Below are 27,667 nucleotides of genomic sequence, written 5' to 3'. Positions count from 1 at the left end.
CCTAATGTCTCCCAATGCTTCCTGTTACACCAGAGAGAACTTCAGGGCTCCTGGCAACCCTCTTGCTCACCCCTCTCCGGCCACGCCAACCCCCTTGCTATTTCTTTTTCTTTTGTTTTTTTTTAATATAAGCATGACAACTTTTATATATATATATATATATATATATATATATATATATATATATATATATATATATATATAATTTATTTTTTACAGAGAGGAAGAGAGAGGGATAGAGAGTTAGAAACATCGATGAGAGAGAAACATCGATGAGAGAGAAACATCGATGAGAGAGAAACATCGATCAACTGCCTCTTGCACCCCCCCCCCCCCCACATACACACACACACACACTGGGGATGTGCCTGCAACCAAGGTACATGCCCTTGACCAGAATCGAACCCCGGGACCTTTCAGTCCGCAGGCTGATGCTCTATCTACTGAGCCAAACCGGTCTCGGCCCCCTTGCAATTTCTTAAATAAATTAAAAACTTTCCCCACCTCAGCAGCCTTTGCACTTGCTCTTTCTTCTCTCTGGCTATTTATATTCCAACACCTTTTCATCACTCAGGTCCCACCTAGTTCATATATCCCCTGCTCAGGAAGTCCAGTCCCGATCCCCGTTCCCCACCCCGAATCTAGTGACTATCCTATGACCCTGTTTAATTGCCTTCACAGCAGATGTTCCAGTTCAAAAGATCCTGCTCCAGTTTTCTTTCTTCTTATGACGTCTTGCTGCCATAGCAGTGACTTGCAATGATATTTTTATGTGACCTATAGTAATATAAATTTCACATGTGACCCGGCCACCCAGGTGTCATGGCTGTGTAACAAATTACCCCCAAATTTACTGGCTTTAAACAACGACTTGTATCTTGCTCACAGGTTTGCAGTTTGAGCAGGGCTCGATGGGGACAACTCTTTGCTCCTCTTGGTGTCAGCTGGGATGGCCGGAGGCTGGGCGGTGGGATCATTTCAGTATTCACTCACTTGTCTGGTGCTTCATGCCGGCTTATCTGGACCTTCATGTTGCCTGGGCCTCCTCTCACCACGGCAGCTGGGCTGAGAGAGAGGGAGGGAGAGAGAGAGAGAGAGAGAGAGAGAGAGAGAGAGAGAGAGAGAGAGAGAGAAACCCAAGACTAAGAGAGAACTATCACCAGGTAAGAGATGGATCCTAGCTTCTGACCTATGCTTGGAAGCTGCACAGCGTCCTTTTTGCCACAAGCTATTTGTTGCACAAAGTCCTGCTCGTTTTAAAGAGGAAAGGAATTAGAGTCTAGCTTTTGATGGGGAGTGGCAAAGTTGGAACTACGGTATTTCTGTAGTCATTTTTCAGAAATACAACCTGCCACACCCAGGATACAAATGCAGAATTTGGAGTGTCCCCAAGCAATACAAATACTTACCTAACCCTCCATGCACAATGCACTGAAATTTTCCATTGCATTTTGTAGCAACAGCTGGTCATGACCCACTGCTTTTATTTCTTCACCTCAGTCCGAGAACATGTCACGAGTGTGCAGTTTGCCTTTCCTCTACGGTAACCCCGCACCTAGCATGACGTTAAGCACCTCACCAGCTAGCTAGCATGTCTTATGTTTTAACACTGTCCTATGTAGCTCCTATTGAGTAACAGAGAGATCATCCTCATTTAATCTCACGCCAACCCTGAAGCAGGTACAATGATGATCCTCACTCTATTGAGAAGGAAAGTGAGGCACAGAGGGATGAAAGTATGTGCCCAAGGTAACACAAGCTAGTAGGTAGCAAAGCTGGGATTGGAATCCAATGAATCTGGTTGTAGACTCCATCTTCTTGCTATGCAGACACTTACTGAATTTACTTATTTATTGTGAGTTTCCCACGCACACTGTAGAACCTCAGATCCACTAGAAGCAATTCACTGCTTGGCCCTTGGAATGCCTCCCTGCCTGCTGCAGGTGCTCCAACTAGGGAGATACCCACAGCTTCAAGCTCTAGCAGCCACTTTCCCGTCTGCGCAGGTGCATCAGATAGGACCTAGAGGCAACCTGCGTCGATTGGCCATCGCCAATGACTGACAGGACCCGGCGCAAGCGTACTAGGCCAGACCAGAAGGGCGTTCCCCCATTCGTTAATGACTGGCGGAGGATCAAGCCAATAGAAACGGACCTCTTCAGGAAGGGGGCGGGCCTAGCGAACAGTTAAATTTGCGCGGGATTGGGGTTCTCACAGTCATGGCGGCCTTCCGCGACATGGAGGAGCTGTGCCAGGGGCTGCTGAGCCTCCTGGGCGCCAACCACGCGGCGGCGCAGCAGCGGCGGCTGCTCGGGCGCTACGGGCAGATGGTGGAGCGGCTGCTGGAGACGCAGGACGGCGCCGAGCAGCAGCTGCGAGGTGAGGGCCGGGGCCTCCGCGGGGGCGAGGCCGGGACCGGCCTCCCGAGCCCCGCCTCCTGCGTGCCCCCGGCCCCTAGCCGGTTTCCCAGGGGGCTAGCGGGCGGGCGCTGCTCCCTCTGAGCCTCAGTTTCCCCACCCGTGAAATGGGCTTTAGGACCGCAGCCCCCTCCAGGGGTTTGGTGATGAATATAGGAGTTGGGGCGCCTGGCGCAGTTCTGAGCGCTCGGGGAGCAGGGACTGGGAGACTCTGGGTTTGCATTGGGGCTCAGGAGTCCAGGTGCCGGGTTTGAAACCCAGCCCTTCCACTTCCTAAGGTTATTTAGATGTTTTACTTAGCACCTGCCGTGTGCCAGGCATAGTGCCCACCCTGGATGGCAGCAGACAGCAAAACAGAATCCCTTAGGGGAGCTGATATGCTAGTAGGGGATGGCAAGAAAAAATGAACACGTCTGGAGGCGACAGGCCAAGGAGAAAACCTAGGCTGTGTAGGGAGGAGTGGTGATGTTTTGGGGCGGGGTCAGGGAAGGCCTTCTGAGATGATATTTTAGCAGGAACCCCGAGGAGGTGGGGGGAGCCAGGGCTATGGAGAGGATTAAATAAATGGATGTGGATAAAGTGCCTCCGGCTGCATGTGGAGAGAACACTGGACAAATAGTATCATTTTTGACGAATCCAAGACACCATCAAAGAGAAGACTCTTAGCCCTGAGCCTCAGTTGGTTGGATTTGGGGCCGGAGAGAGGAGTCCGTGTTCTCAGAGCTGGGGCTCTGAGCCAGTGAATCCGGTGCAGACCCAGGCTTCGGAGCTGCGTGCCTGCGGACAAGTCCCTGAGCCTCACATGGTGGGAGGGGTGGGCCACCTCCCTCGGGGTGTGAGGGTGCGCTGAGCGGGGGCTCCCAGGTCATTCTGCACACGGAGCACACGCTCAGGAGGGTGAGTGAAGGGGCAGGAAGGCTTCGTAAGAAAGCCAGACCCTCAGCTCCCCTAACAGGAAATCAGCAGGCACATCTCATACAGACAAATCATAAAAGCAGCGAGAGCGATTACTTAAAACTGTGAAGGTCAGTGCCTGAGAAAATAGTAAAGAATTGAAAGTCCCTGCCTCAGAGGGGTGGAGAGGCTTAGAGGGGGCATGTGGGTGCACACGTGTGTGTGTTTAAATGTTCACAACCATATACATGTAATAATACTTTGGTTAAAGGTTAACAATGTCCGATTGTAAACACTTACATGCCAGCCCGTGGAGAAGCGCTTTAATCTGTGTTGGCAGGTTCCTCTGCCTCTGTGGGAAGGAACACAGTGACCTGAAGGTGCTCTTAATCTTTCTGAGTTTGTGTTCCACACGTGTTTGTTCTGAGTGGGTGCTGGCAGCACGTGGTGACTCAGATGCAATCTCCGGTTCGAGGAAGAAGTAACTCAGTGTGAGAGGGCTGTCACGGAGCACAGTCGCCCCAGGCGGGAGAAGAGAGTGTTCCGCTGTCTGTCATTACCCAGGAGTCCGATGTGTCCCACGGAGGACGGGCAGGCAGAGGCCCAGGGCTGTGAAAAACCTGGCATTTGCAGAATGAGGCATCCTTGCAGCCAGAGCAGAGAGAGAAACACGTGGTGGGGTGAAAAGGAGGGAGAGAGGGGGCTGGCAGGAATGGTGAAGGTGCTCAAAGGCCCTGGACTTGCCCCGGAGACACTGGGGACCATGGGGGTCTGAGTAGGGGAGGGACTTCACAGGCAGCCGCTCTGGAGGCAGAAGGAAGAGGATCGGCCGATTGGCAGCAGGAGAGACCACGCCTGGGCAGGGGGAGGCGTAAGGGTGGCCTCAGGGACCAAGGACCTGAGGCAGGGGGACCTGTCAGGCCTGGATGGCCAAATGCAGAAAACAGTCAGTCCCAGGCTTCTTGCTCGGGCAACAGGAGGGATTGTGACGTTATACGTTAAGATTAGGTGTGCAGAACCTTTTTTAATTCTTTTGTGTGGATTCAGATGTGTCTCAGTGAAATGGCGGTGTTTGTGTGAGGTCCGGGTGAAACTGATAGACTTTTGGAAATAAGGTGAATGGGCTGGGGGGCTGCGGACAGGAAAGTGGGACCGTTCATGGTTGATCGTTGATGAGGGGGAGGGGGGTAGTTGAGGCCACAGGCCCGTGAACCAGTCTGCTCCTCGGGCTCTCCCAGGACAGAGCCCAGGAAGCCCGGGTTGAGGGGCCTCGGCCTTCTCCCACCCGCAGAGATCCTGAAGGCAGAGAAGGATGTGGCCCAGAGCCTCCTCGATGCGAAGGAGCTGGCGAGCCAGGGCGGTGCCGAGTTGCAGCAGATCGAAGCCAAACTTCAGAAGGCCAGTGAGCAGGACACTCACCTGCAGGCCAGCCTCCTATATCCTTTCCTGCCGGTTCGAAACAGCCGGGCCTCGGCCTCTCCTGGGATCCTGGGGGGTGGGGTCATTCACGCTAGAACCCGTGCCTGGAGCCAGGAGCCCTGGGCCCGGGCGGCTGCTTTAGCATGGAGGCAGCCCTCCCTCCTCCCGCAGGGATCCTTAACTTCCTGCTCTACTCAGCTCACCAGGGAGCTGGAGGACCTCAAGGAGGTTGAGGCTGATCTCGAGAAACAGGAGAAGGAAGTTGACGATGACACGACGGTCACCATCCCTGCAGCCATGTAGGTCCCGTAACTGCCAGTGTGAGTGCGTGCCGAGTCTGTGTGTCCAGTCCCAGCTGTGGTCGGGGTGATGCTGGGGTAACTTTCTTTTCTCTCTCTCTCTTTTGTATTCATATGCAGGTATGTGGCTCAACTTTACCACCGAATTAGTAAAATTGAGTGGGATTATGAGTGTGAACCGGGGACGATCAAAGGCAGTATCCTTTGTGGAGAAAAGGAGCCGTGTGCACTGCTGGAGGGGATGTGAATGCTGCAGCCGCGGGGGGGAATAGGGTGGGGGTCCGAGGGTAAATCCTAACGGGACAGATACATCGTTCCTAGTAGCACTGGTCGCAGAAGGTGGAGGCAACCCATGTGTGCATTGCTGTGGAGGACACGCTGAGTGGAAAAAGCCAGGAGCAGAAAGATAAATACGTACTGTAAGATTGCACTTACATGAGGTCCCAGGTTCGGTTCTGGTCAAAGGTATGGACCTCGGTTTCAGGCTCCTCCCCCCCTGGGCCCTCGGCGGGGCCCGTGCAGGAGTCAAAGTCAGAGACAGGAAGTAGATGGTAGGTTCAGGGGCTGGGGAGCTAGTGTCTAATGGGGACAGTGTTTGAGTTTCACAATGAAAAGGTTCTGGAGATGGATGGTGTGTTAGTGCCCCTGACCTACACACTTACAAATGGTTAAGACGGTGCCCTCGCCTCTGGATAGAGCGCTGGCCTGCGGACCAAAGGGTCCCGGGTTCAATTCCGGTCAAGGGCATGTACCTCGGTTCCAGGCTCCACCCCAGCCTGGGCACGTGCAGGAGGCAACCAATGGATGTGTTTCTTTCACGTCGATATTTCTTTTCTTTTTCTTTTTCTTTTTCTTTTTAAATATATTGTATTGATTTTTTCACAGAGAGGAAGGGAGAGGGATAGATAGCTAGAAACATCAATGAGAGAGAAGCATCTACCAGCTGCCTCCTGCACACCCCCACCGGGGATGTGCCCGCAACCAATGTACATGCCCTTGACCGGAATCAACCTGGGACCTTTCAGTCCGCAGACCGACGCTCTATCCACTGAGCCAAACCGGTTTCGGCTCACGTCGATATTTCTGTCTTTTCCTCTCTAAAAATTCATGGAAAAATATCCTTGGATGAGGATTAAAAAAAAAAAAAAAGAAAAAGAAAATGGTTAAGATGGTAAATTTCGTGTTATGTATTTTACCACAATTTATAAAAACAATATGGTACATTATTAGAGCTTAAAATTTTCTTCATGAAAATCTGTTGGTCGTTGAAGGCATCTTTTGCTGGGGGCCATGGGGGGGACGGGCGTCAGGTTTCCTTACATCGCGCCGCAGTCCATCGCGGCCCCCGCGTGGCCCAGCCCATCCACCTGGACAGCACCCAGCTCTCCGCCAAGTTCATCAGCGACTATCTCTGGAGTTTGGTGGACACGGAGTGGTAGCCGGAGCCTCCCGGACCATCTTGCAGAGAGCGGGAATCATTTGGGGTGTGTGGTTAGTGCCTTGGTGGTGAGATCAGCTTAAAATTAAATGTTTAAACATAAATGGGATTTTTACTGAATTCTCCCCTCCTCTCCCCATTTTTTTGCTTCAGATGCTGGACTGCCCTGGGCCAGGTAACCATTGACAACTGACTTAACTGTGCCAGGCCTGTGACTTCACAGCTGTGACAACACTGTACCCGTGACACCATAGTGTATGAAGACAAATTCCCAGTCTTGATCATTTATTATTCAAGTTTGGCCCTTTTTTATTCATTCGGAGAGTATCTTTGAATGCCACAGTGTTAGGCACCAAGACACAGACGAAGGTGAAAAGGATCCCTTTGCCCCAGGAGGAGTCGCGTGTGAGCCGATGCCACCCCAGAGCTATGCCTGGTCACAACTCACCCCCCAGCCTCTTTTGCAGCTAAATTGAGCCAATGCAATGTAGTGGAAGTGTTGTGTGAAACTTCCAGAAGAATCCTTAAAAGGCAAGGGGGTGGGCCCTCTCTTTTCCCCGCCGTTTATTTTCTGGGGTTTGGGTGTGATGGCTGGAGACCCGGCAGCCACATCCCACAAGTGAGGAGGGGTGCGGCGCGATGGGGGTGACACAGAACTGGTGTCTGAGATGGGGGAGCTGGTGTCAGCCCTGGACCTCTGTGTGTGCCATTGTTACTTTTGTGTTTCTGTCCCAGTCAGTCACAATAAACCCTAACCGATGGAGCCCAGACCAGGCTGGCCGGGAGTGTTCTCTGAAGCCCGTTTTCGGTGGCGGGTACTCGGTGGGAAGCTCGCGACCTGCCTGCTGAGGAGCGGGAGTAGAGCCGTGGACACCTGTTGCCCCCTGGGTACAGCTTTGCCCGGAGCCAGTAGATGTTCCAGGAAGCTCTGGGTGTTGGGTTCTGTACACCTCTATGCCACACAAGTGTTTGCAGTCAGCACAATTAGTGTTTTAGTCAGAGACGGGCATCCTAGGCAGCGGGGAACAGCAAGTTCTAGCGGCACCTGGGCACAGCCAGTGAGCTCGGCCCTGACTGGAGGGCCTGGGGCCAGGAGCCTGCCTGCAGGGCCCAGTAAGGAGGCCTGCGGCCCATTCCGCTCACACGGTTCCAGAACTCCAGGGCCTGCTGTGTGCCCGCGCCCGGCTGTTCCTGTGCACAGCCCTCCGGGCGGCTGCTGCTCCCGGCCAGCAGTCTTACCGTGTGAAGTGGGTGCAGAGCCCCCTCTGCGCCAGCCACGTCTGAAGGGCAGCAGATGACCTGCACTAGGGTTCCACCTCGGCCCTGGTGGCCGTCGGGGCCAATCGGTGTGGTGGGCAGTCCTGGACATTGAGCAGCACCCCTGGGCCTCCACCCGCTAGAAGCCAGGAGCACCCACCTCAGTTGTGACCCCCACAGATGTTTCCGGCTCTGCCAGTGTCCCAGGGGAGCCCCCCAGGCTGCTGACCAGCCTTGCAGCCATAACAGGCTCTGGCCCGTGGCCAGCTAACAGCGGTCACTGGTGGCCATCCCTGCGGGCACAGCTGGCCTCCTGCTCACCTGGGTGGGGGAGGGGCGCCCCCGGCCCAGCTGCAGGTCCGGGCGGGAGGAGCGCATTTCCTCCCAAACCTGGGGGGAGAGCGGGCGTGGGGCCGGGCCGTTGTTCCAGGGGGGCCGTGGGGGCCTGTGCCGCCTGCAGCTCCGTTGCCCCCGAGGAAGACGGTCCCGTTACGGAGACTGCATGGACCCAGTCTCCAGGGACTGACCCAAAGGAGTGAGCAAGTGTGTGGGAGCACGGCTGGCCGGGGCCCTGTGGGCGGGTGGGCTCAGGGAGGCGCCTGAGCTCACAGGGGCGGGGAGAACCCCGGCCTCCAACGTGCTTGGGCCCTGACTCACTGCCGGGATCTGGCCAGATGCCCGGGACAGCCAGCAGGAGAGGCTCAGGCCCGCGGCCTGCAGCCTGCGCCCCTGCTCCCGCCCCCGCCCATTCCTGGAGCCTCTCCACCAGCTCTGGGCTGGAGGCTGGAGGCTGGAGGCTGGCCAGCAGCCGCTGAGCGCTGGCCCGGCCTGTGGAGGGAGGAGGAGGATCTATGTGCCCGGGACCAGGGAGTGGGGAACCAGGTCACCGGACTGCAGAACCAGGGGTCAGCCCTACCCCGCCGCCCCATTCCTAACCCTGTGCCCACCCCACCCCACCCCGGCGAGGGCCTGGCACCACCCCGAACAGTGAGGACGGTTCATGTTCCAGGTGGGGAGACGGCACGGACGGTCAGAACGGGGGCCCAGGGTCACCTCACTGCAGATGAGAAGGCGCTTGTCCGGGGTCGCACAGGGAGAAAGACCAACAGAACTGAGACTGAACCTGCGCTTGGTCACGCCCGAAAGGTGACAGAAGCAGGCCTGGGTTCAGACACATCGTCTTTTTTTTTTAAGAAAAGGGAGGGGGCATATAGTTTTGTTATAGATTTTTATTGATTTCAGAGAAGAAGGGAGAGGGAGAGAGAGAAATATCAGTGACACCCCCTACTGGGATTGAGCCCGCAACCCAGGCATGTGCCCTTGACCAGAATTGAACCTGGGACCCTTCAGTCCGCAGGCGGACGTGCTATCCACTGAGCCACACCAGCTAGGGCCCGGAAGTCATTCTTGATCGGTGGTTGCTGGTCAGATATGCACACACCTGGTCGGCCTGGCTGACAGGAGGTGTTGCTGAGGCCAAAGCCCTCACCCCACCCCCCGGCGAGCTCAGCGAGGCCGGCAGGACGGTCTCGGCACGGACACAGCGTTGTTGGGATTCCCGGGGCCTCCGTGTGTGGCCCACGCTGATCCGCCGCAGGGCGACCCAGGACCCCAGCGGCCTGACTGAAAGAGGAGGGCTCACCTCTGGGACCTGCACCCATTGGGAAGCCACGCTGCATGGGGCCCTGGCTTCAGGGCTGAGCGGGTGCTGGGTGCTGGCTCCGTGGCTCCTTACAGGGAAGGGTTGGCAGCTGATGTTGGCAGAGCTGGGGTTGAACTGGATCAGGAACTTGAATTTAACCCTGAGGTCATCCCAGTGTCTGATAAATGCTGTTGGTATTTGGAGGGGCGAGGGCTTTGTAGGAGGCCCAGGGAGGAGGTGTCATGAGAGCCCAGACCTGAGCCCCCAGGGGACAGAAGTCGGAGCCAGTGATCCTGGCAGAGGGCACAGCACTGTGAAGGCTGGCGTTCTGAACCACAGCGGCCGGGGCGCAGGGGACCCCGAGGCCACAGGGCTTGGTCACGCCGGGCCTGCCGTCCAGTGAGACGTGGGGAGGATTCCGGAGTCCAGCGGTGCTGGTCTCACTGAACTCCCAAGCTCCCCATCTCCATCCAGGCGGCGTGGGAGGGGAGGCAGGGCGAGTGGGAGCAGCTGGGCTGGGAGGGTGGGGCTCGGGAAGGAGGAAGCCCCTCGGCTGAGGGCAGGAAGCTGCACTGAAACCCGAGCTGAACTGCCTGGAGGGGAGGCGATCGGGCCCAGGGGTGGGTGACAGGACCTGTACAAGCTCAGAGTCCTCAGCCTCATGGCGGAGAGGGTGCCGCTTTCCCCCCGCCCGCCTCCCAGGCAGGGCACTGAGGGCAGCGCCCCCCCTGCCCCCCTTCTCCTCCTTCCCTGCAGAGGACCTGGGCCCAGCCCCGCAGGCTCCAGCCTGACTCACCACAGGCAGCTGTGGTTTGGGATGCCAGGGCTGGGGGCGGGCAGCAGCAGAGGACGTGTAGAGCATCGGGCTTGGGAGAACAGCTTCCTCTGCCCCCACCCAGACCCGCCAGAGCTGTGGAGCCCACACCCATATTGGGGAGGCAGCCCCCCACCCCCAGACTGCCGCCCCTACCCTTCCGGGACCAGCCCCTCAGGTGCGGGCGAGCCCATAGGCCAGGAGGATGGCCAGTCAGCCCAGGGGGCTGAGCTTTACCTGGTGACATTCACACCTTTCACTGAGGGGCCCCGTTCTGAGCCCAGGGTCACCCCCATGGTGACCGTCCCAGGCTGGTGGTGGGAAAAGGCCAGGGGAGTCGGTCCAGGGACCCCAAGCCCCCTCTCCCCATCTGTAAAGTGGGTGCCGGTCACCACAGGGAGCGGGTGAGCTCATCCCGCAGACATGTATGTACATCCTTGTATGTCACAAAGCTCTAACCCCAGGCGGTGCCATAGCCAGTGCCCAGGGGGTGCCTGATGGGTAATTGTGACTACTCCTTCAGCAAAGCCGCCACGGCCAGGTTCCAGAAGCTTCCCTGCCTCTGCCTCTCCCCCCCTTCACAGCTCTAACCCCTTCTCAGCTCCCTCCAGCCATCCCCTGGCCAACTCCCCTGTGCAGGCCTTTCAGGTCCATTTGTCCTGTTTGCCACATGGCTGAGCATCGGCTCAGTCAATCACCCAATTATTGACCGTCCGTGTGCGTCCGTGTGCAAGCCCGATGCTTCCTGTTTGGCCAGTTCAGCTTTCACCCCAGAGGCATTTTGGAACCTTCCCAAGACAAAAGGCGGAAGGAAGGAAGGAAGTGCCACCCTGTGGACAGAAATGATAGCAGCTCCTGGTCTTCACCTCCCACCACAGATCACAGAACGGAGGTGGATCGGCCTTGGCCCCAGTTTTATTGGGGAAACTGGCTTTGATGGGCCCAAGGTCATCTGTCAACCCAGGCGGCCTGACTCAGCCTGTGCTCTTCCCCACCCAGTGGCCCTGCCCCGGTCCGTTCCTGCCCAGCCGCCCCCCTCAGCTGTGGGAATTAGAGGAGAAAATTTAATATTGCTATTTGCCCTTTATAATAGAAGTGTCAGAGATGAAAGAAAATTAGTAAAAATGTATATAAAAACCTTCCTCTGCCAGAGGCTGGGGCACACCATGGGACCCAGAGTCAAATCCTCGCCCACCCACATGCACCTCAAAATCATATGAGACCCAGACCCTGCCGGCCCCCCCATTGGGCTAGATCCAGACCCAGCCAGTCCCACCCTTATCAAGCCTGTCAGGCAGAGGGGGTAGCCTCAGGTCCCCTGGCCCAGCGCCAGGATGGGGGATGTGGCCTGAGGTCCCCCAGCCCAGACCGGGGTGGGGGGTGCAGCCTGAAGTCCCCTGTCAAGCTCCACTGGGGCAGGGGAGGGCGTAGCCTCAGGTCCCTGCTGATTGCTTGTTAAGGCTCCTTATAGGAACTTGGCCTCAGCTGTGTGTGCAGCCATCTTTGTGATGGAGTGTTGGTCAATTAGCATATTCCCTCTTTATTAGATAGGAGATATATATATATATCTCCAAGGGTATATTTTCATTTTTTATTTTTAAAATAGATTTTTATTGATATCAGAAAGGAAGAGAGAACATCAATGATACCCTAACTGGTTTGGCTCAGTGGATAGAGCGTCAGCCTGCGGACTGAAGGGTCCCAAGTTAGATTCTGGTCGAGGGCATGTACCTTGGTTGTAGGCACATCCCCAGTAGGGGGTGCGTAGGAGGCAGCTGATTGATGTTTCTAACTCTCTGTTTCCCTTCCTCTCTGTAAAAAATCAATAAAATATATATTTTTAAAAATCAATGATGATAGAGAATCATTTATCAGCTGCTTCCTGCACACACTCCTCCCTACCCCCCTCCAGGCATTGACTCTAAAACCTGGGCATGTACCCTGACTAGGAATCCGACTGTGACCTCCTGGTTCATAGGCTGACACTTAACCACTGAGCCACATGGGCTGGGCATTGATTTTTAGAGAGAGTGAAAGTGAGGGGGAGAGAGACAGAGAAACATCGATGTGAGAGAGACACATCCATTGGTTGACTCCCACATGAGCCCAACCAGGAACCCGGGATGGAGCCTGCAGAGAAGGTATGTGCCCTTGACCTGAATCAAACCTGGGGCCCTTCAGTCTGCGGGCCGATGCTCTATACACCAGTCAGTAATTCTATTTTTAATTTAGGGCAGTAATTCTATTTTTAATTTTCCAAGGAACCACCACACTATTTCCACAGCCTGCACCATTTTACATTCCCAGCTACAGTGCATAGGGCTCTGATTTCTCCACATCTTCACCAACACTTGTTATTTTGTTTTGTTCTATTTTTTAATTTTTTTATTGATTATGGTATCACATAATTGTCCTCATCTCCCCAATCCCATTCCAAACCCCTTCCTACATATGCCCTCACCCCCCCCCTCCCCAGCCCTTGTCCATGGCCACTGGCCAGGCCCATATGCATGCATACAAGTCCTTTGCTTGATCTCTTCCCCTTACCCCCACCCTCCCCTACTTTCCCTCTGAGGTTTGAGAGTCTGATCGCTGCTTCTCTTTCTCTGGGTCTGTTTTTGTTCATCAGTCTATGTTGTTCATCATTTCCTCTAGATGTGTGAGATCATGCGATCTAATGTTTTGTTTTTTATTAGAGTCATTCTAATGGGTGTGAGGTGGCATCGCATGGCGCCTGCCTGCCTCCTTGGTCTTTTATACTGAGGTCTCTATATTGAATTCTCTCTTTCCAAACATCTGCTGTGGGCTCTGACTGTACCCAGTTGGTACTCAGGGACTATTTGTGGTTTGACTGCCATGTTCAAGGGCATGCTGAAATGGCCCCAGGCCCAGGCTCAAGTGAAGCTGGGGTGCACAGGAGTGGAGATGCAGGGTACTGAGATGGATGCAGTGTGCAGAGCAGACACCCAAAGCTCTAGCCAAATATTTCTATGTGGAACCTGTAGATTCACCAAACTTTTGTTAGATCTCAGTGGTGAATGTAGTCACATTTTTAGCCTTTGCTATATCCTTTCCGAGGCCCTCACACCAACCACTCCGCGGGCCCAAAGGTTTGGAGGGATATGTCCTCCAGAAATACCATGTTCCATGAAGCCCGAGTGTGAGACTCTCCCCACAGACCCTCACATGGCCAGTTATTCTTTCTGACTCAGCTCAAATCCTCTGCCAGCCATTTGTCTGTCCCATTATCCTGTTTAACATTCTTCTAAAATATAGTAATCTTGTTTCCCCTTCTAAAATGTCATGTCCTTGCTCGGCCGGTGTGGCTGAGCGTCAACCCACGAACCAGGTCTGATTCCTGGTCAGGTCACATGCCTGGGTTGTGGGTTCGACCCCCAGTAGGGGGCATGCAGGAGGCAGCCAATCGTGATTCTCTCGCAGCATTGATGTTTCTAACCCTCTCTCTGAAATCAATAAAAACATATTTAAAAATTAAAAAAAAAAAAAGTCATGTCCTTGAGGGCCCAGACTCTTAGTCATTTTTATTGTCTTTTTTTCTACATGCCTAGAACAGGACCTGGCCACGCAGTAGGTGCCCCATACGTGTTTGTTGAATGAATGAACAAGCAGCAGATTTAGGAAAACCCCAGCTCCGGGGAGCACCCAGCAGAGCTGCCTCCCAGCTGAGCACAACCTCACGAGAGCCTGAGCCTGCCCTGAACTCAGGGCCGTGCTCCCTCAGATCCCCGCCCCTGTGGAGCCCAGCCCACCAGCAGATGGAGGAAGTGAGGGAACTGAAGAAGACAGTGCATCAGGTTTAGCCAAATGGTTCATTTAAGAAATGTAATCAAAGTTAGACAGTCAGACTATAAAAACATTCTGTACAGAGGTTTAAAATCAAAGCCCACCCCCGAGCAGCCCACGCAGGCGGCATGGACACGGGTCTCCCGAGGAGCCCAGCGCCCGGGCTGCGCACGCAGGTCCGCTGCACAGAAAGACGAGGCCTCTCCCCCGATGCAGGTCCCTGAGGGTCACCCAACAAAGCAGCACCCGGGCGGGGTTTGCAAAAATAAATAGATCTGTTTTCATATAGATGAGTGGTAAATGTTTCAACAAATGTACAAAGTGCAAACACGAACGCCCCGCTCCTAGGGACAGGGCTCTATTTACAGGCTTCAGAGCGAGAAACACCTTTCACGGTTTCCCGCGGGCGGGCGGGCGGGCACCGCGGCTGGTGTCTGTAGTGCACAATGGCAGGGAAGCCCCGGGCGGCCCCTCCCACAGTCTCTTCGGTTGTGAACACACGTGTGACAGTTTCGTTTCCTAAGCCCCATCTAAGGACCACACCCACGGACGTCTCAGGGCTGGAACACCATCCCTGACAACTGTCCTGTCGGGGAGACGAATGGCTCAGGGACATGTGCAGAGAAGCGGAAACACCAGCCAGATAATCACATCTTGGCTTTGACGTGCCGGGAGAAAGGCCATGAGACGGCACCTCATCCCCTTTCCGCTCCCGGGTCCTCTCCGACCTGGGAGCCCATCCCAGCCAGACCAGAAAACAGTGCAAAATAAAGAACTGTAGTCCTTACAGATGTACAAACCTGAACTAGAAAAGTGCAAAGGCACGTGGGAGGGGCTGGGGCTGGGTCACAGGCTGGTCCGGACAACCCCCCAGGGGCTGAAGGACACTGCTAGAGGTCGGAGGCCACTTATCTTCATACACAAGCTACCCGGGGTCTCGGGCACTCAATAAATATTAAGGGCAAAGGGTGACTCAGGCTTTCCCTAGGGAACTGTCGAGGTTTTGTTGAATGAATGGGGCTCAGTTGGCCACCCCGGGGTGCTGGACTCAGCCATGTCCACACCAGTGCCAGCCTCCCTTTCCCGGCTTAAGGAGAGGGCGCATACTCGGCTTAGAAACGGCTCTCATCCTGATCTGGGGGTGGCAGAGCGGACGCTGGCTCTGGCGTCCACCGAGGCTTGCAAGGCAGAGGTAAACACATTCACTCCTGAGGTCAGGGCTCGGCAGTTGCCTGGGACCCTGCGGGCAGCGCCTGCTCTCCGGTTCAGAGCCACTTGCTTTCTCTTGCTCGGTGTCCCTCCGTCCATTCGTTCCTCAGGCGAGGAGCCAATTGAGGAGAAAAGGTCAAGAAAAAATGTCAGCCCAAACCCATTCCGTGTGCTCTGTCGCCTGCCTCCCAGACGAATAAATAAATATATAAAACAAAGCTCTGGCAGACAGGCCCGGGGCTGCCAGCGTCGAGGTCGGCCGCCAGCAGGGCTTTTGGCCACCCCTTCTCTGAGCGGAACGGGAGGGGGGCGGAGGTCTGAAGAAGGGTTTTGGAAAGGTCAAGGGTTTGGGGAGAAAGCGTTCTTCCTGCCCTTGACCAGCAGCAGGTTCAGGGGAGGGGCGGGGCTGGAGGCAGCGCCTTACGCCATGTCATCCTCCATCCTGACCATCTGCCTCTGTCAACAAAACGATAAACACCGGAAATAATCAGTCCAACATCCAGTAAACATGGCCAGAGGCCACCTGCTCCTCATCACCGGCCGGCACCGGCACAATCACTTCCGCCCAGGTCCCCTGGCCGCTGACCTCTGCCCCAGTCTGTTTCCCCCATGGCAGCCAGAGGGCGCCTGTGAGCACCCGAGTCAGATTTCGCCCTCACCCTTCCCCAGTCTGTCCTCACACAGCAGCCACCACCAGGGGGTGCTTGTGAGCACCCAAGTCAGGCCATGTCCCTCCTCTTCCCAGAGCTCTCCATTGCTCCTTCCTCCTTTTGAGCAAAGCCCAAGTCCTCCCCAAGGGCCACCAGGTTCTGCTCCATCTGCCAGGCCCCTCATTGCCCTGTCTCCTCCCTCCTTCCCCCTCTCTCCGCTCCAGCCACAGTGGCTGCGCTGTGGCCATTGGGCTCAAACACACCAGGCTCGGTCCAGCCTCAGGGCCTTTGCACAGGCTGCCCCCTCTGCACACCGTATGCTTCCTGCTTAGGGAGGCCCGCCCAAACCGCCTCTTCTAAACTCGCCTCCCCTCTCCCAGCCCCTGGTGGCTTCCCTCTGTTCGTTGCCATGACTCCGGGTCTCTCCTTCCCCACCCTCCCTGCTCCCCGGCCGTGCGGACGGCTTTGGGCTCTCACCGAGGGGTAGGTGTAGCCGTCCTGGCTGGGGCAGATGTGGACCTCGTCCTCCGTGGTCTTCTGGTACACGGGGTTGTCAAAGTTGATGCTGTTGATGTTCTTCAGCCGCCAGTTCTTCCAGAGGAGGAAGGCCCCGAGGCACAGGAGGACGAGCAGCACTGCGGGGAGGCAGCCTGGCGTCACTCCCTGCCCCGTGCCCCGTGCCCCATGCCCCGTGCCCCGCCTGGTGCCCCGGGGCCAGTGAGCTGCCTTCAAACTCCAGCCTTTTTATTTTTTTGTTTTTTTATTTTATTGATTTTTTACAGAGGAGGAGAGAGGGATAGAGAGCTAGAAACATCGATGAGAGAGAAACATCGACCAGCCGCCTCTTGCACACCCCCCACCAGGGATGTGCCCGCAACCAATGTACATGCCCTTGACCGGAATCGAACCTGGGACCTTTCAGTCCGCAGACCGACGCTCTGCCACTGAGCCAAACCGGTTTCGGCAAACTCCAGCCTTTTTATTTGTGAGTGGCTTTGTTCTGATTTAAAGAAATCCTTGCCCATTGTGAAAACCCTATCGGTAAGCATTACCAATCTCTCACTTGACCTCTGTGACCGCCTCACCCCGGAAATGCTCAACTGTGGTGGATTCTTCCGGTTTCTTCAGGGATTGCCCACGAAGGGGGCTACTCCTTTTTAGACCCAGGGCACAGCCAACGGCGTGCACAGCCCAGTTTGTGAAATAGCCTGGGCAGTGCCCAGAGGGTGGGAGACACGTAGGGCAGCACACACCTGGAGGCCACCAGGGGGTGAGGGTCCCACTTGACACGTCTGTCAACCCACAGTCGGATGACTGTTGGGCACCAAAATAAAAGTATCTGTGGGCAGGCTGGATGCTGACGGGACGCCTCAAAAGGATTTCTTCACAAAAGGAAGAACGGGCGATGCTAACCGAGCTATGATTGACAGGCTGAGGAAGGGACCGTGGAGCTCTGCAAACTCGCCCCCGCAAGAGAAGGATTCTTGCCGCCCCCCCCCCCCTCCCGGTGTCAGCGCCCCAGGGGCCTCGGGCTCATCCCCCATCTGAACATCACGTGGGCACCCACAGGGCGAGGTGTTTATTTCTTCACAGCTGTGTCCCCAGAAACAGGCTTGGTATATGGGAGGCCCTCACCTAGATTTGTTAAATGAATGAAGCTAGGAAGGGGAGTGCAGTGATGACAGGACACATGGTGGGGACACCCCATTCCTGAGAGAAAAGGCGACTAGCAGGGAGGCCAGGGAACCGAGGGAGGGCCGGCCAGTGGCCAGTGGGCTTACCGATGGGGAGGACGATGTAGAGCGAGCTCACGCCCGGGGCCCTCTGCCCCCTGTCCTCTCCGGTAGAACTGTTCTTCGGGGCTGCAGGGGGAAAGGGAGACAGTGAGGCTCAGACCCTCAGGCAGGGCATGCAAACAGCAGGGATAGGATGGCTGACACCCAAAGGGAAGCGCCTGGCCCCTCCCACTGCCCTTAAACATTTGAGGAACTTGGAGCATCTCCCAGGATCCAAGCGCAGCAGGAAGGCTGTGCCCGGGCCTCGGGCCTCGTTTGTTAGCAGCTGGAGTTACGGGACTCTGTGGTATTGATATTAACAGGGCTCTGGTGAAAATTTCCAACCGGGCTCTGCATTTAATGGTAATGAGCCTTTGCTTCATGGGTCCACCAATTCCAGAGTCTGGTTGAATCGCACCAAGTTTCATAGTCCTGTGTCAATTGTCCCCAGCTAATAAAATATATCGGGGTGGGGAAAGACACCTCATTATATAACCACTCACCATGCAAATGCACCTGAGCCAGACAACAAGGGGCTCCATGCACATGAGTGGCTCAGTGGTTGAGCATCGAACTATGAACCAGGAGGTCCTCCTGGTCAGGGCACATGCCTGGGTAGTGGGCTCAGTCCCCAGTGGGGGCATTTGGGAGGCAGCTAATCAGTGATTCTCTCTCATCATCGATATTCCTATTTCTCTCTCCCTCTACCTTCCTCGCTGAAATCAATAAAAAAATATATATATTTTAAATTGTAGAGGTCTCTAAAGAGAAAAACAGGCTAGGAAGATAAAAGAAGCCACATCCGGGCTACAGGAGGGCTGGTGAGCTGTGGTTACCACCATGTTCAAATCCATCTGGGTTTCAATGCTTCTAGCTGTTGGTCATGTGTATACGAAATTGATACCCAGTATTGCATTTGCAAATATTTAAGAAGCCTTGTGACAACAATAACCTAGGGCAGCAGCAGGGTTTTTGAGAAGTTTTTCCCTTACAAAGGATCCTTTGCCAAATTCCAGAGCCCTGGATGGGCCTGCCCGTGAAATGGCTTTTCAAACCCCCCACGTGAGAAGGGTTCCAGGCATCCCATAAGCACAGCAGTTCCTGTTTTATCTCGTTTATGGCTGAACAAAGGCTTCAACTACTCTGAGGGGGAAATATGTCTGAAACATGCTGATGTGACTTTTTTTTCTGGCCAGAAAAGTCCATGAGCTCCATTTCCGGTTGCTCAAAAGCTAGGCCGGGCGCCCTCTGGTGGACGAAGACACAAATGGTGGGTCTCTGATCAATTCACTGAGAGCCCAGTTCTAACCTCCTCCAAGGAGGTCATGACTTTAGGCCAGGCTAAGGTGAGGAGAGTCACTGGCCTGAAGCACAAAAATTAAAGCTCCCGCAGCCCCAATTCAATAATTCAGCAGTATTTTAGTTTTGTTTGTTTATCCTCACCAGACAATATTTTTTCCATTGCTTTTCAGAGTGGAAGTAAAGGCTGGGATCCAAAATCCAGGTATTTGCCCTTGACTGGGAATTGAACCTGGGCCCTTTGGTGTGTGGGCCGACACTCTAACCACTGAGCATGCCGGCCAGGGCAATCTTATTTTTTAAATATATATTTTTATTGATTTCAGAAAGAGGAAGGGAGAGGGAGAGAGAGAAACATCAATGATGAGAGAGGATAATTGATTGCTGCCTCCTGCAGGCCCCCTACTAAGTATCGAGCCTAAAACCTGGGCATGTTCCCTGACCAGGAATTGAACCATGATCTCCTGGTTCATAGGTCAATGCTCAACCACTGAGTTACACCGGCTGGGTGATGAATTATTTTTAAAAATAAAAATTAATTCCAATACCCTACGATGAACAAAATACCCAGATTTTTAGGAAGATTGGATCTGACGCTATGCCTTCCTAGGACCCTGGCTCGAATCAAACTTTATTTACAATAGGTGGTTGGCCCCACGGGCTATCGCTTGGCAATTTGATTTTTTAAAATAACAGATTAACATACTGAGTCCTGAGTTTCTTGGTGCCCCTCAGGTGCTGCCTCGAGGAGTACCTTACCTGCCTCACCCTCCTGCTGGCCCTGCTGGGCACACACCGGAAAGCAGGACAGTGAATGGGCCTGGACAGCACTTCACACCCCTGGGCCTGTGCGGTGGACTCTGGGGTCAGCAGCCACCATGAGCTCAGACTCTTCACATGAGCTCGCCCATGTGATCCCCACTATTACCACAAGGTGGGTGGGCACTGTTACCAGCCTCTTTTTTTTTCTTTTCTTTTTTTTTAAATATATTTTATTGATTTTGTACAGAAAGGAAGGGAGAGAGATAGTTAGAAACATCAATGAGAGAGTCATCGATCAGCTGCCTCTTGCACACCCCCTACTGGGGATATGCCTGCAACCAAGATACATGCCCTTGACCGGAATTGAATCCGGGACCCTTCAGTCCCCAAGCCGACGCTCTATCCATTGAGCCAAACCGATCTCGGCACCAGCCTCTTTTTTAAGTAGGGACACCGAGGCGTCAGAGATACACAGGCCCCTTCAGCAAAGGAGCCCAAACTAACTGCACTCTCTAGCTCATCACTGAGTTGCTCTGGCCCCTGAACGCTCTGGGCGTTCAATCTGGATGCTTATCGGGATGAGCTGGGGCCCAGGGTGGCCCTGGCCTTTACCTTGGTGGGTCTTTGTCACCATCTTGGCGGTGGTGAGCTCAGGAGTGGTCACAGTGGAGCGAGTCATGTTTGGTGCCCGGGTGGTCACTACAGGTTCTGTGTTGGAAAGATTAGACATTTCCTGAGTGCCCTGTGGCCGAGGAGCGCTCTGAAAGCTCAGTGCTGCTTACAGTAACACGTGCCTGTGAGTGCCAAGGGCCACAGAGAAATAACTGAAATCAAAAGCAGAGAGAATGCTAGCACGCTGGTGTCTGCTTCCGGAGAGGGAGGTCAGTGTCATGGACACCAGCTCCAAACTGAGACTTTCTCTGAGGATGAGAAAAACTGAAAAGGGCAGATTCTATTTCAACAATATACTTTCTATAACTTTGTTGAGAGAGAGAGAGAGAGAGAGAGAGAGAGAGAGAGAGAGAGAGAGAGTCATTGTTCCACTTATTTAGGCACTCATTGGTTGATTCTTGAATGTTTAGGTTTTAAACCCGCAAACTTGCCATATCCGGATGACACTCTAACCAACTGAGCTCCCCAGCCAGGTCTCAACAATATACTTTCAACATATAAACTTTGGGGGTGGGAGGTGGAGGGAATCACACATTCCAGACATCCCCCATGTCACTGGGAGCAGCCCTGTGGACAGGCCCTGCAGTGGAAACGGAACCAGCATGAAACGGAGTCCTGCTGCCACCGCTACCGCGTAAGCCACCTTAGAAGCAGCTATTCCTGCCCCGGGCGAACCTTCACATGACGGCAGCCCTGGCTGGGAGCTTGACTGCAGTCGCATGAGGGGTGTGCGCCCTGCATAAGCTTGAATCTAATCTAAGGGTTTTTTCTTTTAAAGTTTCTGGATACAAGGGCAAAACAATGAGTGCAATGAAGAAGGACGATATTATGTAAATAAGATGATGACCCCCAACTCTGCAGAAAGAAGGAAGAAGAAAAAAGATGGAAAGGAAGTGGCAGTCTCCTCCACGCTGCTCCTTGTGGACAAGAAAGAACATCCGGTACACCGGCACTGGCCTGTGCAGCAAGCACCTGTGAAGTCACGAAAGGCTACAAGAGCGTCGGTTCAACAAGCGGTTCCTGGAGAACAGAGCCAGCTGCCATGCCCAGAGGACTGTATCTCGGGGCTGCCAGCACTGAGCACAAGCTTGCACTTGAGTAAGAACTTCTGATGCTGCCCCTCTACCCCTCCTTCCTACCCACCTGCCCAGACAGATCTGGTCAAGGACTGGAAAGCAACTGTGAGCAAAACGTACCCTGATTTTTCTGTGAAAGTTTTTAAAAATTTAAATGTCAGATAAAAAAAATAATCAAGATATGCAGAAAGAGAGAAATAAAATGAGACAACCAACCACACAATCTCAAAATACTTTCATAGGAACTAAAAGGATAAGCTGAAATGTAGTAAGAACCGGGGTTCCGAACTGAAATGAAGGAACAAAAATATTTATGGCAGTAGCAAAAAGAAACAGTTTGTTTTGTTTTCTCTTTTAAGGGAAAGCTCAGAATCACATGAAGCTCAGAATCATATGAAAGTCTACAGTGTTTTTTTTAAATTCCTAAATATAAAAGAGATCTCCTCCTCCTCCTCAAAATAACCCAACCTATGAACTTTGGGGGAAATTAAAGTATATTAAGCTGGTGGGTAAACTTCCTAACACTGGACTCTTAAGGGATGCAAGAGTGGACATACCAAAAGACTTCAGAAAAATACTGGTATTTGAAATTAAATGACCAGTTGTTTTAGCAACATAAATATATATACATAATTTAAAAGAGCCATTGCTCTAAAATCAACCACCTCCCCTAATTAACCAAAGAGCTTGTATGCATATATGCATAACCCTTGGACACAGACAGTAGGGTGGTGAGGGCCTGGGGTGGGGCGTCGGGAGTGGGGGGCAGCTGGAGGGGGTCGATGGTGAAAAAAAGGTGACATATGTAATACTTTCAGCAATAAAGATTTTTTTTTTTTAAATTTATTTTATTTTATTTTATTTTATTTATTTATTTTTAAAATATATTTTATTGATTTTGTACAGAGAGGAAGGGAGAGAGATAGAGAGTCAGAAACACCGATGAGAGAGAGTCATCGATCAGCTGCCTCTTGCACACCCCCTACTGGGGATGTGCCCGCAACCAAGGTACATGCCCTTGACCGGAATCGAACCTGGGACCTTTCAGTCCCCAAGCCGACGCTCTATCGGATAGAGTTTCGGCGGTAACTGATCTTATTTATTTTATTTTTTTAATCACTTTTATTCATTTTTAAAAAAATCTTTATTGCTGCCGAGACCGGTTTGGCTCAATGGATAGAGCGTCGGCTTGGGGACTGAAAGGTCCCGGGTTCGATTCCGGTCAAGGGCATGTACCTTGGCTGCGGGCACATCCCCAGTAGGGGGTGTGCAAGAGGCAGCTGATCGATTACTCTCTCTCATTGGTGTTTCTAACTCTCTATCTCTCTCCCTTCCTCTCTGTACAAAATCAATAAAATATAATTAAAAAAAACCCAAAAAACTGAGTCTAAGTGTCTAGCACAGTGCTGATATGTTCAATCCTTTATAATAAAGAGCAAATATGCAAATGGTCATCACACCCTCACACCATCATGCTTAATGGCTCAGACATAACACTGGGGAGAGAGGAATGAGGACCAGCCAGGCTGTAGCCCAGAAGAGAGACAAGCTGCCAGCCCGCAATCCTGGGCACCTGTGGCTGTGGCTGGCCCAGTTTCTGGATGCCTGCGGCCAGCCAGAGGGAGGGAAGCCCAGGCCCTGGGTACCTATAATCGGCAGGAGGAGGGAACCAGGGGTCCTGTGTGCAGGGTGAGGCAGAGTCAGTTAGAGGTGATCAGGCCAGCAGGGGAGCAGTTAGGAGTGATCAGGCCTGTAGGGGAGCAGTTAGGGGTGATCAGGCAGGCAGGCAGAGATATTTAGGGGCAATCAGGCAGGCAGAGATGGTTAGGAGTGATCTGGAAGGCAGGCAGAGGGGTTAAGTGCAATCAGGCAGGCAGGCAGGCGAGTGGTTAGGAAGGAGCCAGCGGACCCCGATTGAGAGAGGCAGCTGGACATACCCCCGAGGGGCCCCAGATTGGAGAGAGTGCAGGTTGGGCTAAGGAACGTCCCCCCAACCCTCATGCATGAATTTCTTGCACCGGGCCTCTCTAGTATTTAAGGCATACCACCGTTACCCCTGCTAACGAGTCCTTACAATGGCCTCCAGGGGCCTTGCTCTCCCATTTGACAGATGGGCAAAGAGAGGCTCAGGCGGAGTCGAGAAGGTGGCAGAAGCAGGACTTGTGCCAGGCAGGCTGGTGTCCCCTACCTGGGCGGCAGCTCCTCCTGTCCTCGGCCAGCAACATGCCATCAGGGCAGGCACAGGTGAATTTGGGTGAGAAGGAATTGATCTGTGGGGCCGGGAGACACAGGTACCGGCAGCCACCGTAGGAGTGGAAAGCTGTCTCACACCAGTTTATCCCTGAGGTGCAAAAGGCAGGGAGTCAGGGCAAAAACGAGGTAAGAAAATTCTAGAAAACTGCAGAGCTCTCTCAGGGAAGTGGGAGAGGGTGAGCACCCCGCCTTCACCTTTTGGCTGTGTGAGGCGGTGGGAAAGGACAATGTCCTCCGGGGACAACAGGTTTTCTGCCATCAAAGTAACGTCGGACCCCGTGTGGCGGTTGGCGCTAAAAATGGCTTCGTTGATGATATCCGTCCAAAATACTTTATCCTACACGGGCAGTGAGGAAGAGGACAGACCCCATTAACCACTGGGAAGGGCAGACCACTGTCTTCCCCACCCCCGAGCCTCGGAGGGTCTCTGGGAAACAGCACTTCTAGGTGGTAGCATCATTTCTTCTTCTGAAAACAAAGTTTAACTGTGGTAAAACACACAGAACACAAAATGTACCATCTTGATCATCTTCTTTGTCCGTGCCCTGGCATTCAATACATTCACTGTGTTGGGCAGTCATCACCACCATCCCCTTCAGAACGCTCTCATCTTCCCAAACGGAAACTCTGTCTCCATTAAACACTTCTGCAGCCCTGGCTCCCCATCTACTTCCTGCCTCTCTGGATCGGACTCCTTAGGGACCTCCTGCGAGGGGAGCGGTCCAATATTCGTCCTTCTGTGACTGGCTTATTTCACTCAGCAGGATGTCCACAAGGTGCATCCATAGGGTAGCGCTGTCGCCAGTTCCTTCCTTGTTAAGGCTGAATGAGATTCTGCCGTAAGGATGGACCATGTGGGGCTTATCCACTCATCCCAGACAGACACACGCTGCCTTCACCTCTTGGCTGTTATGAATCAGGGTCTACCAACAGAACACCATTTCTCTAGACAGAATTTCCCCACTGGGGTGCTACGTGGGGCCAATGGCTCTTTGGGGTGGCTCCACTTGCAGGCTATTTAGCAGCATCCGGGCCTTCACTCACTAGAGGCCCAGAGTATAAGGTGACCAGACGTCCCGATTTTTAACAATTTGTCCTATGTCCTGGGACTGTCCCGCCAAAAAGTCGGGACTGTCCCGCCAAAAAATCGGGACGTCTGGTCACCTTACCGTAGCAGCCCTCCCACAGGCTCCGGACATTCCCAAATGCTCTGGGCAGCAAACGGCCTCGGGGTGAGAGCTGCTGCTTCAGACTCTTGAGAATCCTTCTGGCGAGAATAACACAGAAACGACGGTTGAAGAGGTGTAAGCCCTCTTCATAGTGGAGGGCAGTTCCTGGGTTAGTCTCGGCTTGCATGAACTAGACCCTGCCAGCTGACCTGTTGGCATGCGTGCTCACGCCTCAGACATGAGTGGCGCTCAGTAAACAGCACTGGGCTGGGCATTCCCTCAGACCCCAGGGGAGCGCCCACGTGCTCCCAGCCCCCACCTCAAAGATGGCCAAGGAGAAGGGGTGCGCCAGCCTCTTCTTGTCCTCCAAAATGGTCTTCCGGTGCCCCCCGGTGACGTCGATGCTGGAGATGGAGTGGAGTTTGGAGTCGACCCAGTAGAGGCGGTCGCTGGAAAGATCTAGAACCCACAAGCGGACAAGGAGAAGTCATGTGTTGATGCCAGAGGGGCCCCTGGGCCTGGTCACTCTGCTGCAGGAAGAGCCCCCGAAGGACCCAGCGGAGGTGTGCCCGGAAAAGCCGCTCTGACCACACCCCTGCTGGTGAGCCTGAACCAAACGCTGGGGTGGAGGGAGGGGTGGGGGCAGTAGTCACAGGAGATATATAGCTCAGGAAGCTGCATGGTGTGCAGGGGTGACCTGGCCACTGTCCTCTCTCATCTAGACTGTGCTCCCCCCCGGAGACCACCGTCCCTCGAACATACCCAGGGTGATGCCGTTGGGCCACTGGATGTCCTCTGTCACCAGTGAGTGAATGTCCACGCCATTCAGGCCCCCCTTCTTGATCTTGGCAGGGGTCCCCCAGTCCGTCCAGTACATGAAGCTGGAGGGAGAACAGAGAGAACAGACACTCAGAACACAGCCAAAATGATGGCTCCCAGACAACATTGAAGAGCAGCTTGCAGCCCTAGCCAGTTTGGCTCAGTGGATAGAGCATTGGCCTGCAGACCAAGGGTCCCAGGTTCGATTCTGGTCAAGGGCATGTACTGTGGTTGCAGGCTCCTCCCCAGTCAGGGCCCTGGTCAGGGCACGTGCAGGAAGCAACCAACTAATATGTTTCTCTCACCTCGGTATTTCTCTCTGTCTTTCCCTCTCTTTCCCCCTCTCTCTAAAAACCAATGAAAAAACATCCTGAAGCGGCCAGGCCAGGCTCCCACACAGGCCCTGGGGAGACCTCAGGTTGGTTCCTTCTGCCCTACCCCAAGGCCTGCCACCTGGTGAGGCCTGGCGGGATTTTAGAACCTTCAAGAAAAAATGGAGGTTTTGATTGCAATGTCAGGACTGGGGCCCAGGAACTTGCACTCTAAACACTACTTTCTGAGGGTGGGTTTTTTGTTTTGTTTTGTTTTTTTAAAATATTTAATTACTCTAAGTTTCACCACTGTTGTGCATGTTTTTAAGGTTTTTTAAAAAAAATATTTTTATTGAGTTTATTTACTTCAGACAGGAAGGGAGAGGGAGAGAGAGATAGAAACATCAACGATAAAAAAAGAATCATTGATCGGCTGCCTTCTACATGCCCCACACTGGGGATAGAGCCCGAAATTCAGGTATATGCCCTGACCGGGAATCGAACCTGTGACCTCCAGGTTCATATGCTCAACCACTTAGCCATGCCAGTCGGGCTTTCTGAGGGTTTTACAACTTTTTCATCTTTTTGCAATTTAAAATTTTAATTTTTTGCTTTCCCAACACATATGTAGGCATTCCTTGGAGATATTTATGGGTTGGTTCCAGACCACCACAATAAAGCAGTGCTCCTTTGTGAGAGGTAGGATAAAAAAGGGGGATTTAAAATTCTAAGTTCATGTGCTGATTTGAATAGCAGTTAAATAAACCCTGGCCCGTTGGGAGGACCCAGGCCTGTGGGCCCATCTGACCACAGGGTCTGTCCCATCGCCACGCTCACAGCCAAATGCTCCCTGTCCTCTGATTATGTTTGCCCATCGGGGCTGTCAGGGTCTATGACCTCCCCCACGTGGCAGGCCGGGGTGGCAGACGTGGTCGGGCAGGTACAGACCGGCCATGCTTCCCTCCTGCCTGTGGGCCCTAGAGTTGCTGCGTCAGCCACGAGCCCTGTGGACACCTGTCTGGGCCTCCCAGGGGGTGACCTTCACCCCTGTCACGTCCGCAGCCCACGCCCTGTCCATTGATTAACGTCCGGCTTGTGCAAGTTTACTTTTCTCCACTCCTGTCCTGGCACAAAAGACTAAATCCGATTTTTACTTTCCAATTTCAAATAAGTATGAATTCCTAATACCAGGTGGCAGCAGTATTAATTTCTGGTTGTGGATTCTATTCCACAGGCCAGGACTTTTCAGGGTCTGCTTGCACCTCAGGTGGCACAGCAGGCGTCAGAGGGATGGATCCCACGGCCCAGAGGGCAGGTGGGGAAGGACCCCCTTCAGCCCCCACCTCAGTTGAGTACTTGGGGCACAAGCCTCCCCCCATGAGTCCGAGCTGGTTCTTCCTGCTCTCGGTGCCCCTCAGCTTTGGGAACACCCACCCGTGACGGGGATCCACCACAATGGCCCTCGGCTTGGAGCCTTTCTCCTTGAAGAGGGTCTTTCTCTTCACGCCCTTGGTGTCGGCCACGGAGACGGTGCCCAGGATGGAGTCAGTCCAGTAGAGGTTGCCGTGGATCCAGTCCACGGCCAGCCCGTCGGGAGCCTGCAGGTCCTCGTCGATGATGGTGTCATAGGCGGAGCTGGACGCTCTGTGGATCTGGGTGCTGAGGAGGGAGGAGGAGGAGGAGGAGTC

General features: G+C 53.8%; 2 protein-coding genes across 5 annotated transcripts in view; one reads left to right on the top strand and one right to left on the bottom strand.

Moving 5' to 3' along the window:
- Positions 1-2,172: 2,172 nt before the first annotated feature.
- Positions 2,173-7,237, top strand: SPC24 (SPC24 component of NDC80 kinetochore complex). Of its 3 annotated transcripts, none has more exons than XR_014795018.1 (6): positions 2,173-2,379; positions 4,603-4,747; positions 4,925-5,029; positions 5,150-5,226; positions 6,362-6,520; positions 6,621-7,237. XR_014795018.1 is itself a non-coding variant. In XM_084883984.1 (6 exons), exons 1-5 carry the CDS (start codon positions 2,220-2,222, stop codon positions 6,466-6,468), a joined length of 594 nt encoding a protein of 197 aa, XP_084740110.1. In that variant the 5' UTR covers positions 2,183-2,219; the 3' UTR covers positions 6,469-6,513; positions 6,621-7,237. The 3 variants fall into 3 exon arrangements, 2 of the variants coding, with proteins under 2 accessions (XP_084740110.1, XP_084740111.1); XM_084883984.1 differs by having other exon boundaries at positions 2,183-2,379; positions 6,362-6,513; XM_084883985.1 differs by lacking the exons at positions 5,150-5,226; positions 6,362-6,520 and having other exon boundaries at positions 2,183-2,379; positions 6,621-6,821.
- Positions 7,238-13,991: 6,754 nt separating this feature from the next.
- The window catches only part of LDLR (low density lipoprotein receptor), a 38,071-nt gene continuing 24,395 nt past the window's right edge, over positions 13,992-27,667 (bottom strand). The window contains exons 10-18 of one of the 2 annotated variants that reach the window (XM_084885769.1): positions 27,414-27,638; positions 25,612-25,730; positions 25,169-25,308; positions 23,876-24,017; positions 23,616-23,768; positions 20,292-20,387; positions 17,625-17,705; positions 16,321-16,478; positions 13,992-15,649 (exon numbers count right to left, since the gene is read on the bottom strand). In XM_084885769.1, the coding sequence (XP_084741895.1) occupies positions 15,614-15,649; positions 16,321-16,478; positions 17,625-17,705; positions 20,292-20,387; positions 23,616-23,768; positions 23,876-24,017; positions 25,169-25,308; positions 25,612-25,730; positions 27,414-27,638 (1,150 nt within the window). In that variant the 3' untranslated portion in view covers positions 13,992-15,613. Of the gene's footprint in view, positions 15,650-16,320; positions 16,479-17,624; positions 17,706-20,291; positions 20,388-23,615; positions 23,769-23,875; positions 24,018-24,839; positions 25,059-25,107; positions 25,309-25,611; positions 25,731-27,413; positions 27,639-27,667 lie in introns of those variants that run through there. The other variant, XM_084885770.1, reaches the window with a different exon arrangement.

The sequence above is a fragment of the Pipistrellus hanaki genome, assembly GCF_964339955.1.
Source record: "Pipistrellus hanaki genome assembly, chromosome: 5".
Classification (NCBI taxonomy): domain Eukaryota; kingdom Metazoa; phylum Chordata; class Mammalia; order Chiroptera; family Vespertilionidae; genus Pipistrellus; species Pipistrellus hanaki.
Note: the sequence above shows the minus strand (reverse complement) of the source record. Positions and strands in the feature narration are given on the sequence as shown.

Bases quoted from the DNA above. Each gene is read 5' to 3' on its own strand.
- SPC24 (XM_084883984.1), top strand. From the start codon at position 2,220: ATGGCGGCCTTCCGCGACATGGAGGAGCTGTGCCAGGGGCTGCTGAGC. The intron at 2,380-4,602 runs GTGAGGGCCGGG...TCCCACCCGCAG, and splicing joins CGCCGAGCAGCAGCTGCGAG to AGATCCTGAAGGCAGAGAAG. The intron at 5,227-6,361 runs GTATCCTTTGTG...ATCGCGCCGCAG, and splicing joins ACCGGGGACGATCAAAGGCA to TCCATCGCGGCCCCCGCGTG.